Source organism: Sesamum indicum, linkage group LG9 (genome assembly GCF_026168435.1).
Source record: "Sesamum indicum cultivar Baizhima isolate 11 linkage group LG9, ASM2616843v1, whole genome shotgun sequence".
Taxonomy (NCBI): Eukaryota; Viridiplantae; Streptophyta; class Magnoliopsida; order Lamiales; family Pedaliaceae; genus Sesamum; species Sesamum indicum.
This window is the reverse complement of record NC_142665.1, coordinates 23,234,405-23,249,983: the sequence shown is the minus strand read 5'-3', so window position 1 is coordinate 23,249,983 and position 15,579 is coordinate 23,234,405. Positions and strand designations below refer to the sequence as shown.

Here is a 15,579-nt window from a genome sequence, read left to right as displayed (position 1 = left end):
TATACTCATTTTTTTTCATATAAAAATGAGAACTCCTAATTTTCAATACAAACAATTATGTGGAAATCATTCTTTAAAAAAAATCCTAATTTTAATACAAATAATTACGTGGAAATCATTCTTTTCTTTAAAAAAAAGTTATCATTTAAGCTTTCTATAATTTAATAAATTGTAAACTATATAAGGTCGTGTTTGGTAAAACAAAAAGGGATTGTTACCTCCATTGATATGTTGCTTAGTAGATAATTAATTTCATATCTTTTTGTCGAAATACTTGATAATTACTCTAAACACTTTTAATATAATGAGATCAATATGTACTTTGCAAGTTTATAACAATTTATTTAAATTAAAAGATACGGACAATTTTTTTATTTGCTTTTACCAATGCATGCACCCATCAACACACGTTGCCGATAAGTTTTAACCCAACATCTCCACAATGAAATATTGAACCCAATTATTGAAGTGTTTCCCATGGGATATGTGGATAAATTTTTATTGAAGTCGTTTCTTTTAATTTGTTTTGTTCATTTATATTTTCAAAATACTGGACTTTAATTTTATTTTCATATAATTACATCCCAAAGTTCCATCTTTGAAATCATGTCATATAGACAAAGTTGTTAACAAGTACATATGACGCATGAAGCAAGGGTTTGCCCTAAAATAGAAACAAAACTTCCTCTTATCCTTTTCCCCTTTGGTGCCATTTCCTTCCTACCAAACCAAACACACCTCAAGTGGAGATAGATGCCCATTGCCCATTGTCCCTGCCCGCCGCCTGCAAATTGGGGTTTAAAGCAAGCTGATTCACGTGGCTCAAAAGCCAAGCTGGCATTGCTTTTTGACAAATCAAGGAATCTGGGCTGCATTGGCCCAAACCTGAAATTTGGGCTTCAAGATTTTTGTGTTGGACGGACACTTTGGTGGATGTATGTATGTATTGGTGCGATGTATGTATGTATGGGCGAGTCTTGAACGACAAACTGGTCTGGGCATGAACAGAAAGGAGTAAAACGCGTGTGATAGGACCTGGCGCCATGCCCACATGCGCCGAGTCTTTATCAACATGGTAGAGTGTAGAAGACGATATTGAAGGGCTTCCGGACAAACCAACCCGTCGCTATGAAAAACAATAGCTTGACTAGCTCATGCTGTTGCTTTTCCATTGAGTTTTCACCTTTTTTTTCTTGAGTTATTATTATGATGTGATTAAGTAGATTTTGATGGAAGTACACAATCACTTAGAGAACGAGCATCGTGATTATGAGTGTGTACTTGATATTGACGTTCATAAAACTTTTCAAAATATTTATTCATTATCGAAATGATCAAACACGTTCAGTAATTATTTGTTGGTCGGGTCAATTTGAATAATATTATTTTAAAATGCATATTGTTCTATGTTACGTCCTCCTCTATGTGACTGATCCAATCAATCCTTATTATAAGTACCCATTAATTCACCTTTCACACATACACCTTTAATTGTAATATTAACTTAATTGGTTTAGAATATTGAACTAACTCGAGTGTTGGAGGACTATAATTACGTTCTACTCAATATTATATAAAAATCATACTGAAATCTGAGTGGTTTATACAAAATTTTTGTAACGTATAACTCTACACGATAAACACATTTTCAACCACACGTTAATATCATCACGTATTAAATAAAAATGATTATTTGAACAACAAAGAAATCTAAATATCCCTAATCCAACCATCTTTCCTTTACGTGTAATTTGAGTTTTTCATTTGTTGACTCGAAATTAATCAAACGCATGGGTCTATAGGTTTCTTGAGAGCGGACCCACTCCTCAATTTTTCATAATCTGTTGTTTCTTAATTAGGCAATATATGTATTAAAAAAAAAGGACTTATTCTTATTGTCCTCAAAGGTCAATTGATTGGATAATTATCTAGGATCGAATCGGTGCAAAATATCTAATTGGTGCGACTGCCGCTGCCGCGGCCGCCCGCCTATCACAATCCCAAGTGTGAAAGAAAGAAGTCCACATGGTCCCAGCCCAGGGTTAGCCGTTCGCAGTGAATAATTATCACCACATGCGTTGCCCCCCCCCCCCCCCCCAATCTAACATGAAAGCTCCCACCTATCCCGCCTAAATTTTTGTTACTTCTCTGTTCTTTTCTCCACTTTTATGGACTATATTTGAATTTTCCGGTGATGTTTTATTATGTTAAAATAAGATTAGTATTTGTTCTAATTGTCAGAATGTTTCATATATTTGTGGTTGAATTCCTAGTTGGATGATGACAACATACCTATTATTTTTAAAAAGAAAGAGAAATACGTGTCGTCGTAAAATTATTTAATGTATTGCTCATTGAAATGTAACATCTAAAGTCCCACATCAGCCAAATTTTGTGATGTATAGAAAAATGAGGCAATGTCCATTTAAGTGAAATTATGTAATTACTATCCTTAAAGAGTAAGATATGACTTGATTCTCTCAACTGTGAGCCTATAAAACAGATTACTATTATAATTACATTAGAAAAGCACCAAATATAGCATATACGTTGCTTAAGTCTGTAGGTCGTAAGAATATTGAAGTAGCAAATGAAGAACGACTATCTGTAGATTTTTTCAAATTGCACGATTTTCACATGGACTATAAACACAAAATAATCTAATGATCATGATGAATCCGTACATATTAGAATTTGAAATATATAGACGAGGTCGGGTTGTAAAATTATTTAATTAATAAAATGAATCCAAAACTTATTCAAAGATCATAACTATTTTTATCGGAAAATCTTAATACGACATTTATAAAATATACCCCTACATCACTTCCACATTTTAACTAACCCCGCATTCTAAATGGATACTTAACGTAATGCTAATGCACAATTAAGTACCATAATCTCTTTAATAACTAAGACAATACTAATAATTTAATATTTTTTTAGTTTACTGAAATTGATAATATGATGTGGACAAGGAGATTATTTGTATGGCATAATTTAGGTGGGTATTCTAGAACATTATATTTTGTATAATATTTTCTTTGGTAGGTACATCTTTACTTCATATATGCGTTAAATAATTGAGTCGACTTATACCATTTGCCTCCCTATGACATTTGCTTTAAGTAGCTAGCCGCCACAACCTATAAGGTCCATTCCACTTTTCTCCCAACCTTAGGGGCTAAAACTGCAATTGACCCTATAAGTTCTGGATATTTGTTTTTTATTATTATTTTGTATTGGAAATAATTATATTATTCTATTTTGAAATTTAGTGTAATTATAAGTGAAATTTCTGTATTTTTAAAAAATTATATTTAATATTTTTAATATTATTTGTGTCTAATAAATAAATAAATTAATAAAAATTTATCGAATATACTGATATAACAAAAAATATTTGAATGAAAATACATATTCGCTTTGGTTGACTTATTCATTGTGCGTAATTTTTTTTCAACAAAACCAAATTATCCTTATAAAAAGTGAAAATATACACGCTCACATGCAATAGTGTGTTAAGATGAATAATTGTAGTTTTATTAGAAAAACAAATTAATTTAAAATATGTCAGAGTGAGTCAATTAAGATTAATTATGATTTTTCTTAAATTTTTTTGATGTTATAAACAGATACTGTGAATTTTTACTAATGAAAATGTCGATTTGTTAGATTTCTTTTACAAATGTTAGGAATACGAAATATAATATTTCAAACTAGATGATATTTATTTGTAACGACATAAAATCACTAAAGATGGACTGTGTAATGATCCTTTTATACTAATAAACATATAAATAAATTGGTAGAAAATAAATCAATATATTAAATAACAGAAAAGTGAAATTAAATATAAATTTTGCTTTATGGAGTTTATTTATTGGCGAGGATATTAAATTAAAATGAGTGTACTGTTGATTTATTACTTTTGTGGACAGCAAATTAATTATAAAAAAAGGACGTGGAATTTAGAGCGAGTGCAGTAACTTTGAGGGGAGATTTTATGGCCCATCATCGTTGGGCACGCCCAAGTTTATCCAGATGAGGGGTAGTTTTGTCAATGCACAAAACAAAACAAAAACCATAAAACATGGGGAATAGGTAAAAGGGCAAAGCCTTTTGTCCAATAGGATAACTGGGAGCATCGTGATAGGGTGAACGTCGTCGTATTCAACGTCGCCCAGCTTCCCGAAAACGACGCCGTGGCGTCAGCTTCACTTCTTTCTTTCTTCCTCCATCATCCCCACTGCTATACAAAAACACACAGGGACAGCAGGCAAGGGAGAGAGTAATCCCATCCTTCGCCGACCACAGAAGCATCAAAATATCTCGCTTTTATCTCTCTCGATTAAAATAAAATATTAAAGTAAAAGTACAGAAACAACCGCCCTCCGCCTCTCTTTATCTGATTCCCGAGGGCAAAACCGACTTATCTCTACCCGATCTCCTCCTTCCCCATCGGGTCAACTGTCGGATAACCACCGCCGCCGCCGTTGTTCAGCGAGCCGAGTAATGTGAATGAAGAACTGAGTTTCAATTCTCGAAGCCGGGGTTTTAGGTTTACAGCGGAATAGTATTAGCTCAAATGGATCGGGCAGCTGTAACAGTGGGTCCGGGTATGGATATGCCGATCATGCACGACAGTGATCGATACGACTTCGTTCGAGATATCGGGTCGGGTAACTTCGGGGTGGCCCGGTTGATGAGAGATAAGCAGACAAAAGAGCTGGTTGCGGTTAAGTATATTGAGCGAGGGGACAAGGTTAGTTTGGTTTATTCTTTGTCAATAGCAAATTTTTGTGTATGCATATTATTACTTGTCTTGTCTATATTGCCTTTTCTGAAACTGTTTTTAAGTTGGTATTGGAGCTGATTTAGTTAAGCACGCAATTGATCTTGTCTGTGCAAATATGGAATGCCTATTTTTGGTAATATTGTTGATTCGCCTGATTTGAGTTTAGTTTTTGTGGAAGTATAGCTTTTGCTTTTTCTGGGTGAGAATAATGCTGCCGAACTTGCATCCCGGAGGAGATTAACATTTCTTTTTTTAATGTCGAAGCTGCTCAAATTTGGTGAATACATCTTTGCTCAACCTAATTATTTTCTACTTGGTTCAATTTGATGATAACAGAATAATAAGCAACTCCTTGAAACAATTTACTAGTTAATGATTTTTGTGACTTGGACCGAAGTTGAATTGTATATAGTTGATGTATTTCACTATTGGCACTTGGTCATGGATGTGCTGCAACTGGAAATAGCTAAAACAATGTCATTTCCTTTCTAAAGATAAGTAATGTGAGTTGATATTTGAAACATTTTAAAGAATTCCTTTGGCAGTCACTGACATAGATTATGCCCTTGTGATTTTTCTATCTTCTTCACTGGACTAGCTGAAGTATATGTCTTTTCCATCTGGTTTTACTTTCTGGTAATTTATTTATTTTTTGTATTTTTTTAGTTTCTTTCTCTTCTATGCCACTTTATATCAAATACATGTTTTGAAATACATGTTATTTGATTCAGATGATGTTATTACAAACAGTACTTGAAAAGTCTAGTGAGGAGCAATTGCATGATCACTCACTATAGTGCTGATTCTGGAACCTAATAATCCTCCACTGGACATCATTTTTAGTTATTCTGTTTGTGTAATTGTGTATGCGTTATAGCATGCTTTAAGATGCATGTTCTTCTTTTTGGCACTTGCTACTCTTACTGTGAAACTACTACGGTTATAATTTCTGTAGTTTGAACTCCGACGTAGATGGGATATTGCTCATGTTCCAGAACACATAAAGCTCTGGAAAAGCATAGTTATCACTTAGTCATGTGAAGAAACAATGCCTAAACATATTAAGACCTTCACTCAACTTAATCCCAAGGCCTGTGGCCTTTGTCGTGAGGTATACTGCTTTAGTTGAAAGTATACTGGCATAGCAACAAAAGGTAATGATGCATATAAAAGAGTTCTCCAGAGAGCTTTTACTGATGCTTGCTTGAGCAACAAAGAGGTCAAGAGTCCATGGGACTAATAAATTAAACCCAGCACTAAATCATTTAATGAAACTATGGAAGTTGGTGAAAGAAGTTATTAGTTAAAAATATATATATATATATATATACTGTATTTTGAAACTCAGAATATGTAGAAAGAAGACAAAGAAAAGAAGAAAATGTAGGAATGTGTGTGATGTTCTGAAAAGTAATTAGTTTGGATCAGAGCAAGTGCTGTTAATCTTGTATGGTGAACAAGATCTAACGTATGCATTAGGATAATTTTCCTGGGATTAAACTCGTTTCTGGTCTCCAGCTGTCCCTTCAAGGTTAATTGGATGAGGGCATATTTTTCATTTATTTCTCAAGTAGCGTTTCCCTATATTTTTAAGTGGTCTTAGGGGTAAAAACAAAAATAATTATAGAAGACACATCACTGTGCGTTGAGAATATCGTCGCATCTACCGCCATCCAACTACCGCAAAATGATACTGATTGTCATCGTCACTTATTTCCTCGTCCTATTGCTTTTTAGTAGAATACGTGAGAACTAAGATATCAATCCCTTTGAAGGTTCCCAAGCACAGCAAAAGAATATCTTCCGCATCTCATTTTCATGTGTCTCTCTCCCCTCCCGAGAAGCTGTACCAAAAAGGTGCTGCTTTATATCTCAATCAGTTAACTACATGCTCAGAAAACCGAGTGCAAAACCGCAATCCACCAATCTCTACTGGTGCTTCTGTCTATTAGTTACCGTCGATGGTGATTAATTGATGCCAATAAACTGATCACAATTATGAAAGTGGTATTAGCTAGTGCCTAATTAGCTATATAAATGGATTCACGGCCCAAAAGAGAGTGTCTGAGTACTGTGCCGATTGTGCATGATAGTGATAGATATGATTTTATTAAAAATATTGGATCTGGAAATTGTGGGATAGCTCGGCTTATGAGGGATAAACAGAGTAATGAGCTGGTTGCCATCAAGTATATCGAGCGAGGTGACCCGGTCAGTTTTGTAACCTTAATTGCTGATTAAGTCTGCTTACTTTTATCTTTATTTGACTTTGGAACTAATCTTGAAGCAAGAGTGGTGTCTAATTTAGTATGCAATTATTGTGTGCATCCACCAAATCTTCTTTACATGGTTTTTCTTCTGGCTATGTCGAGATTTTAACAGTATTTTTCTCTTTTGAATGTTCCACGCTTTTTTCTAAGGCAAGAATATAAATAATGCTTGATTGGATTTTAGCTAGATGGTAGAAAGTGAAAGACGTCAAATTCGTACTTAAATGTCTATGAGTTTTATGCATCAGTCAGCTAGTTTTTGCTGCTAATTAGTTGCAACTTTAGCTGGCCGGACTTGTGATCGCATGTTTTGTTTCTCAATGTTTTGCTGTGTAAATCTCTCTGTCGAAGAAATTGCACTTGTTTTTCATTGTGTTATTCTTCATGCGCATGACACATTCTGATTTTATTTTCTATAACATTTGTTGTGAAATGATCTACCAGATCTGTCTCCCTGGGAATTGCTTTCTTTTTCTTTTTTATTTATATTTATATTTAGGCATTTATTATATTCTCTCTTTTTTTGGGTAACGGTCTGGTAAATTTTATTTGCAGATAGATGAAAATGTTCAGAGAGAAATTATCAATCACCGGTCTTTAAGGCACCCTAATATTGTTAGATTTAAAGAGGTTTGTTGCGATTTCTTACTGGAATTTTAATTGACTAAAAATTTTCATGGGAAGTTAAATTCATTCACAATATTTTGCTTCAGGTGATTCTGACACCAACTCATCTGGCTATTGTGATGGAGTATGCATCTGGTGGAGAATTATTTGAGCGCATATGCAATGCAGGACGGTTTAATGAGGATGAGGTCTTGACTTTTGTTTGTTTTGTAGTGTATCTCTGTGGACATCAGCGTCATTGACTGACTTGTTTTGGATATGCGTCATGCAGGCACGTTTCTTTTTTCAACAGCTAATATCTGGAGTCAGCTACTGCCATTCAATGGTAACATAATGTTATATTATGTTTGGACTCTTATTTCCTATGCAATTAGGTTCAACCCAGTGCAGAAAAGAAATCTGATCGGTCTTATGCTTCTTGATGAAGCAAATATGTCATCGGGATTTGAAGCTGGAGAACACACTGTTGGATGGAAGCCCAGCTCCTCGGTTGAAGATATGTGATTTTGGGTATTCCAAGGTAATCTTTCCCCCTGAGATTCTGGACTGCTTTCTCATTAAGCATTCTCAACATATCAGAACCAGGATTTCCCAGAACTATATTTTAATCAGCTCATTGATATTTTTGAAACCATACTTGTGTGTTTTGTTTACCTCCTCCAGAGTGCGGTTATCTACTTTCTTCTATTCATTACCTAATTATAATTATTTTTTACAGTCTTCTTTGCTGCATTCACAACCAAAATCTACAGTGGGAACTCCTGCATATATTGCTCCTGAGGTGTTGCTTAGGAAAGAATATGATGGCAAGGTAAACTGTTCGCTACCTTCTTTAACGGAATTGCACATTTTATCAATAGAGGTATAAGATATCTTTCTTTACAGTAATGTAGAAACTTTAGATACTTTTGATATGCAGAGCTGGAAACACATATTGTATATAATTTAACTGAATATGGCCGAGGTCAGTTGTATTTCTCACTTACACTATGACACTGTGTCTAACTGGTCATATGCTTAGTTAGGTTTATTATTGTCTCCCTGATTTATTGGCAGCAACGAAGAGGAACTCTAGATACCTTCTGCCAGCACAGTTGGACTTGGATATACATTTTAGAAAAATTCAGACATGGTCAAGTAGTAGTCGCTTTACCAAATTAGACTATAACACCATCGCACTGGTAATATGTTATGTGAAATTGACATGAACTTGTGCTTGTCTGATCTTATAGACCAAATGCTCCTCCACTTTTCATTATTTTCCATCTTTTATTGACGTTGGAGCTGGCAGCCACGGGTGATGGTGTTTTATGTTACAAATTGTTCTTTTCCTTTAAATATTTTATTACTACTTCTTGTATTTCTGGACATTTTTGAAATTGAATAATTTTTCTGATATTGATGTCAAGGTTAAACTTGTTTCCATGGATCTTTACCGAATACTATGGTGACTCTATTAAGATTATCGCATAAGTCATTGTTTGGAGATCATCACTATGTGTTGTAATGAACTTGCCGTGCTAGTTTGCCATCCTGTTCTACGGTTGTTTGGGAAGTTAAAACTTAGAGCAGCTTCTCTTCTTGAGGCATGATATGAATTGCTCCTTTTGATTTATGCCATAGTTGCAGATTTTGCTGTCTTAGTTGAGGCCTTCTATGTGTTTATGTTGATTCGAAAGGATGTTAGGCCTTGTTGCCATCTTTAGGAAAACAAACATTATCTTAAGTAGGTAGCTCATATATTGTTGTAAGGTGGTGGGGGGATTACCATTTCAAGCATCGTTCTTTGTGGATTTGATAATATGAATGCCATATGGAGAAATGATATGCTTCATATGTTTAAGTATCTGATAATCGGATGATTTTGGGTCTCCAACAATAGGGATAGAATGTTCTTGCTTGTACGAGGTTTCCAGGATGATAATATAAGTAATGTTTGCATTTGAATGCGCTGAACAATGTAAAGTAACATCAGTTGCTGGTTAAACAACATGAATATCAACTGTTGATAGTCTGTCTCCTCCCCTTGCAGTGCGGGGACAACCCCCCTTTTGAATTGCTATCCCTTTTTCACATGTGAATGATTTTAAATTGATGGACTGTGACCCAAGGATGTCTTTGCTCAGATCGCAGATGTCTGGTCTTGTGGTGTGACTTTATATGTTATGCTGGTTGGTGCTTATCCATTTGAAGATCCTGAAGAACCGAAGGACTTCCGGAAGACAATACAGAGAATCTTAAATGTTCAATATTCAATTCCAGAAAATGTTAAAATATCAGAGGAATGCCGGCATCTAATTTCACGTATCTTTGTTGCAGACCCTGCACAAGTTAGTGATTTCTGACTTCTTGCTTTATGATTGACCTTTGACTTTCCTGTTTAACTATTAAAACTGATGCTACCATTTCTTGATAATCCTCCTAGCAGTGTTTCGTACTATGAAACTTTGGTGTTGTGAAAAACTAATCGTCGTTGAAAAATGAGTTCAGTCTGTCAAACACTATGATGATTGAGGGTAGTTGTGGTATTATCTAAACTCAATTTAGTTGGTTATTCTTAAAGTGATTTATAAACCTATTGAAATTGTAGTTTGAATAGCATAAAAAGAAGAAAAACAGTCATTACCAAATAATTGCTTCTATTAATTTGATTCTTATTCAAATTGGTAATTTGTGTCTTGAACTAACTTGGGAAACAGTGGCTTGAGTCCGAGTTCCCAAGTCTGTCTTTGGGCTATAGTTATCTATTGAATTTAAATAGAGTAAGAGAATTGACTGTAGTTTCTTGATGTCAATCGGGCAGGCGTCTTACAATCTAGCAATTAGCTTCAGTCATTACAGTGTAAAAGTGAATGTCTTTTTGAAACTTATGCTCTTGTAATATGTACTTTGTCAGCGCATCACAATACCTGAAATTAGGAACCATGTGTGGTTTCTGAAAAACCTTCCTGCTGATCTAATGGATGAGAGGACCATGGGGAACCAGTTTGAAGAGCCGGACCAGCCCATGCAGAGCCTGGAAGTCATCATGCAGATAATCTCGGAAGCCACCATACCTCCAGCTGGTTTGTATAATCTGGACCTGATGGATGATGACATGGAAGACCTAGATTCTGATCCTGACCTTGACGTTGACAGCAGTGGAGAGGTCATTTATGCAATGTGATTACTGTTGAGGTCTGGTGAAATTAACCAGAATCTGCAAAGAATGGAAGAATCATCCTGGCATATGCAGCCTGAAGACCTTCAGGCCGTCTAACAAATGTGTTTTGGAGTCCAGCCATGGTTCAGGGTATCAATCCAGGTTTAGTTATGAGATGAGCAATGTATACATTTTCTGTATCATTTCTGTTGAAGAGAAAAAGCATGGAGTGAATGGATGCAAGAGGAGAATACTAATGGTTATTATGTATCTGCTGGTCATATAACTGTATATTGCATCTGAGCCCCCCGTGGTCACTCCTGTCTGCTTATCTTTTTTTGTATTGGTTCCAGTGCTTTCTGTTGTTTGTTGGGTTCCTATAAACATGTGATATGTACCTATGATGTACTCAGTTTTATGGTTTATCTTGGAGCTTCTATAGACCTTATTTTGTTGTATATGTATAGTCTTGCTGATTTCTGCTTTGTATGTGTGTAATTTTTGTTACATTCAAATTTGAGGTGTTGATTGCCCAAAACCATGTTGGGAAAGAAAACCCGTTTAGCCCCATGCAGATCAAAAAATATGTTGGGAGTGCCAGTGAAATATCCTGCTGGAGTTTGTGGATGATACTTGTGCTCTGTTATGTGTCGTTGCATGTTTGAACAGAAATCTCCAGAGAGCATTACATGAGCCAGTGATGGTGTTCTGCTGACTGGAAATGCTGAGAAGAGCCTGTATGTGCTTGTGACCAGCTCAGGTAGCGGGTTAGAAAATGCAAAGTGCAGTCTCATGATCGATTCGCGTCCCATGCTGGTACATGTTCCAAAGATTCTGATTCCTAGAATTCTCGATGCTTATTTTCTTGAAATGGAGATCTATAAGATGATATCTACGGTGTTTTTTAAAATTGAAGGCTAACAGCATAGAGATCATGTTGTGGATTTATCGTATCTTGGTTTCGGAAAATCTTCTGGAAATCTGATAGCCAAATTTTAAGTGCTCAATTAACAGAAAACAATATCTACGGTGTTAAAGAAGCAAACTGGTAGTTGTGGATTTATTGCAACGCTGTGATGTTGATGGAGAATGACAACAGATTTGTGACGATAACTTACTGTAATATATTGGAATTTTATTCGTATGGATTAGAGTTCATTTATATACTTTGTTAGTTTTCTAAAAAAAATTACAAAGCCTTCAGCAGTTTAAATAAAATCACCTGGATCGATGATAACAACCTGAAACATTGGACTGCTGAAATAAACAAAAAGGATTGGATCCGCATGAATCGTTGGGTTTGAACCCGACGTGAATCGAACACGCAACCTTCTGATCTGGAGTCAGACGCGCTACCATTGCGCCACGGATCCCGGCTGTTAAAAGTCTATTGTAAATTTAAACTGTTTTCAGAGTGATGTTGTTTTTGAGCGGGTCCGGGTAAGTGCTTCTACCCGGAACCCGAGTACGTACACAATTAAAAAAAAAACTATTTAACATAAATATGAATCCCAATCCAGAAACCCCTTTCCATTCAATCCTCAACGGCCAAACCCACCACCACCAGCCGCTACTCACTAGCCCCACTCCGAGGCTTTCTCACTCTCTCAGAGGTACTGCTTACCTTATCCGGATGATGATGATGATCTCATTCACTATTTTATTTAATTTTTTTAATCGATTTGTACCTAGAATTCGGGTTTTAATTTCTGTGATTTATCAAAGATATGCGTATATGGGTATAATGTGTTTTTTCCTGCTCTTGTCGTTTTCTTTACTTTGCTTTCATTCTGTGATGCAAGAGTTATTTTGTTTCTGTATTTAGGGTGGAAGTCTGAAGACAGAGCTGGAGTATGATTCTTAGTGGGTGCTCTTTGAACTCTGGGGTTTTTAATTTGCTCCCCACTAACAGCCAGCCATGTAGATTCAGGTCTCGCAACTCGGCAATTTCAGGCATTCCTCGTTCTCAACAGAAAGTGGTGTCTTTCTGTGGGACAAGTTCCTGGGAACCTCTTCTCAAGATTAAATCTTCTGTATCTTCAGGTATGTTTCTGTCCGTCGAATTGAACTGCCACCTTAGCTTCATGTATGGTACTCGGAATTATGTGCCCTCTTGATGATGATACTTGTTTGTTATACCAGCAACCTTTCCTCCCTGTGGGAGAACTAGTGTGTAAGATGTTATCTCATTCTTTTACCCTGTTGATGGTTTGTTTTGTAGCTGATACTTCTACTTTCCGGTGTAATCAGAACTAATTCTTGATCTTCTAAACCGAGTAGGGCAGACCCCTATGCAGAATTTCCTTTTCCATATATAGGGCTGTAGTTTAGTATACACCAAGTATCATGACGGTTTGATGTTGTAAATTTTGCTCAAATATCCATTCATGTGTTGCATATTACTTGCAACTTTGGTAGCCAGCTGAGAACATAGCAGCGGTGGTTACCGGCAATCATGTTAGCTGATCAAATTTTCCTATTGTGGGTCAAATTGTCACTGTTGTTGTAGTGATTTAGCAAGGTACTTTGATTAGGCCACTTGCATATTTGATCACTTTGGAACTGAATTTTGCCTTTCGGTGTCAACACCTTGCTCTGTCTTGGCACTCCAATTTCCTGTCTCTGAACAATGTTAGTGAAGTGAGCTGTTTCTGGGATCCTAATGATTGTGACTAGTTTGAAAGAAATCTCTCATATGGAATCCTTATGAAGTTAGTTAATCATACAGGATATTTAATGAATATCAGCTTGAATTATGATGACTCACTACAATGCTGTGACCCGTGATTTCTCATAAATATGATATATAGAAATCTTCTTTTAGCTTCCGGTGATTCTACTATGAGCACGTTATTGGGGATTCAAGTGGTTGTTCCAAGTCTTATCTCTGTAACTTCTCATTTTTTGCCATGGCAGGCATTCAGCATTTCCGTCTCTCTGCTGCATCAACATCACTGTTACATGGGGAACAAGGTAGCTTGTTACATATGATTCCCAAGTTACCCAAGCGGCAACGGCTACCATTGCCTCCAAGGGCTTCCAAAGACGTGCCTTATAGTTTTAGATTTCCTGCTATGACGAAGAAGCCAAGATGGTGGTGGAGAACTCTGGCATGCCTCCCGTATCTGATGCCCCTTCATGAGACATGGATGTATGCTCAAACAGCATATCATCTACATCCTTTCTTGGAAGATTTTGAATTTCTGACTTACCGTTTCCTGGGTGCATTAGCGAGACTACCAAGTTGGTCTCTGATGGCATATTTCTTTGTTGCTTACCTTGGAGTAGTGAGGCGGAAAGAATGGCCACATTTCTTTAGATTCCATGTGGTTATGGGAATGCTTCTGGAGATTGCTTTGCAGGTTATTGGAACTGTGAGCCGCTGGATGCCACTTGGTTTATATTGGGGAAAGATCGGGATGCACACTTGGACCACGATTGCATTTGCCTATTTGTTCACAGTTTTGGAGTGTATCAGATGTGCCCTTGCTGGGATGTATGCTGATGTTCCTTTTGTGTCTGATGCGGCTTATATCCAAATACCATATGATTAAGGAGGTCAACTGAAGGGAGTGTAGACTGTAGAGGAAGTTTGCATTTCTTCTTTTGTAGAAATCCTGACCAGTCGTGCCTTTTGATTGGACTATTTACTATCCTGCATGTGTTGCTTGCTTCAGTTCTGAAGGTTCCCACAATGTAGGGATTTTCTTGTTCGTATCACATTCATGATTCACAACTCTCAGTTCACTGCAATTTTCACTTCTGCTCGCTTGTTAGATTCACACTTGTTGTATGCTTTCTTCCCCTGCTAATATTCCGTATCATTACTGTAATGTGCTTGCTGAGCAGGTGATTCTACTACTACTTTGTGTGTTCAATTGCTACACTTGGAAGGTAATGGAATCATACTCGAGGGAAGAAACCTCTGGGTAGTTGTGTTCCCTCTTTGTCATTCTTGCACAAAGTTCAAAATTTCCACTTTAGAAACAGTGAAAGACCGTCTCGCTTCCTGAGGGTCATATTTACCGTGATGCAGGCACAAACACCACGAAGCCGAAGCCTGGTTTATACGGGACCGGTGTATTGTTGCTTTCAGCGCTTTTCCTCTCTCCTCTTCATACAAATTCATTTAACCGGAAAAACAAAAAGCAGCTTTTTTTCTCTCCTCTTCATACAAATTCATTTAACCGAAAAAACAAAAAGCCTCAACGAATCATACGTCAAGATCAGACAATAAATCACACAGGCAGAGACAGCACCAGATTCAGTCATCCCGCTAAACAACTTTCCACCCATGGGCACCCCAAAGACAAATAATGGAGTAAATGAAGTGCTTTTCCTTTACGTTTGGGGTTGCTCCATTGTGGCAGTCCGTAGAAATGAGCAGGTGCCTTGGATGAACAGAACTCATTCAATCGCCCGGGTACTGCAGCTAGTTTTATCGTCTCGGTGTTAGAATAAATTCAGTACTGGATCAATCAATCCTGGACAGTTGGGCACTCGATCAATCTCTGAACCAACAAAAGAATGTTGGTGGATGCAAGTGGGAAAAAGTGAACTGCTCTTGCTAGAAAAAATTGAAAAGAGAGCGGGAGGCGGAAAAAATTATACAGGGCCCGTAATGATGGGGGTTTGAACCCGACGTGAATCGAACACGCAACCTTCTGATCTGGAGTCAGACGCGCTACCATTGCGCCACGGATCCCCTTGCCAAATTTCCTTCTAAATTATATATATTATCT

The 15,579-nt window shown here is 36.7% G+C and overlaps 2 protein-coding genes and 2 non-coding genes across 5 annotated transcripts; 2 read left to right on the top strand and 2 right to left on the bottom strand.

The window, feature by feature from the left end:
- Positions 1–4,148: 4,148 nt before the first annotated feature.
- LOC105177680 (serine/threonine-protein kinase SAPK10) lies at positions 4,149–11,295 on the top strand. Of its 2 annotated transcripts, none has more exons than XM_088884718.1 (8): positions 4,149–4,765; positions 7,624–7,698; positions 7,782–7,883; positions 7,967–8,020; positions 8,123–8,215; positions 8,414–8,506; positions 9,822–10,025; positions 10,592–11,295. In XM_088884718.1, exons 1-8 carry the CDS (start codon positions 4,589–4,591, stop codon positions 10,859–10,861), a joined length of 1,068 nt encoding a protein of 355 aa, XP_088740844.1. In that variant the 5' UTR covers positions 4,149–4,588; the 3' UTR covers positions 10,862–11,295. The 2 variants fall into 2 exon arrangements, with proteins under 2 accessions (XP_088740844.1, XP_088740845.1); XM_088884719.1 differs by lacking the exon at positions 4,149–4,765 and adding an exon at positions 6,875–7,009.
- An 843-nt stretch (positions 11,296–12,138) lies between these two features.
- Positions 12,139–12,210, bottom strand: TRNAW-CCA (transfer RNA tryptophan (anticodon CCA)). The gene has a single exon. It is a non-coding gene; the product is annotated as a tRNA-Trp (tRNA).
- Positions 12,211–12,322: 112 nt separating this feature from the next.
- LOC105177682 (protein TIC 20-I, chloroplastic) lies at positions 12,323–14,619 on the top strand. Its single transcript, XM_011100916.3, has 3 exons — positions 12,323–12,450; positions 12,663–12,880; positions 13,754–14,619. Exons 2-3 carry the CDS (start codon positions 12,691–12,693, stop codon positions 14,389–14,391), a joined length of 828 nt encoding a protein of 275 aa, XP_011099218.1. The 5' UTR covers positions 12,323–12,450; positions 12,663–12,690; the 3' UTR covers positions 14,392–14,619.
- An 851-nt stretch (positions 14,620–15,470) lies between these two features.
- On the bottom strand, positions 15,471–15,542 carry TRNAW-CCA (transfer RNA tryptophan (anticodon CCA)). The gene has a single exon. It is a non-coding gene; the product is annotated as a tRNA-Trp (tRNA).
- Between the last annotated feature and the right edge of the window lie 37 nt (positions 15,543–15,579).

What these genes read in the sequence shown, in the direction of transcription:
- LOC105177682 (XM_011100916.3), top strand. Translation starts at nt 12,691, where the DNA reads ATGATTCTTAGTGGGTGCTCTTTGAACTCTGGGGTTTTTAATTTGCTC. An exon ending in TAAATCTTCTGTATCTTCAG is followed by an intron (nt 12,881 to 13,753) that starts GTATGTTTCTGT and finishes TTGCCATGGCAG; the next exon opens with GCATTCAGCATTTCCGTCTC.
- LOC105177680 (XM_088884718.1), top strand. Translation starts at nt 4,589, where the DNA reads ATGGATCGGGCAGCTGTAACAGTGGGTCCGGGTATGGATATGCCGATC. An exon ending in TCAGCTACTGCCATTCAATG is followed by an intron (nt 8,021 to 8,122) that starts GTAACATAATGT and finishes TTCTTGATGAAG; the next exon opens with CAAATATGTCATCGGGATTT. An exon ending in GTGATTTTGGGTATTCCAAG is followed by an intron (nt 8,216 to 8,413) that starts GTAATCTTTCCC and finishes TATTTTTTACAG; the next exon opens with TCTTCTTTGCTGCATTCACA.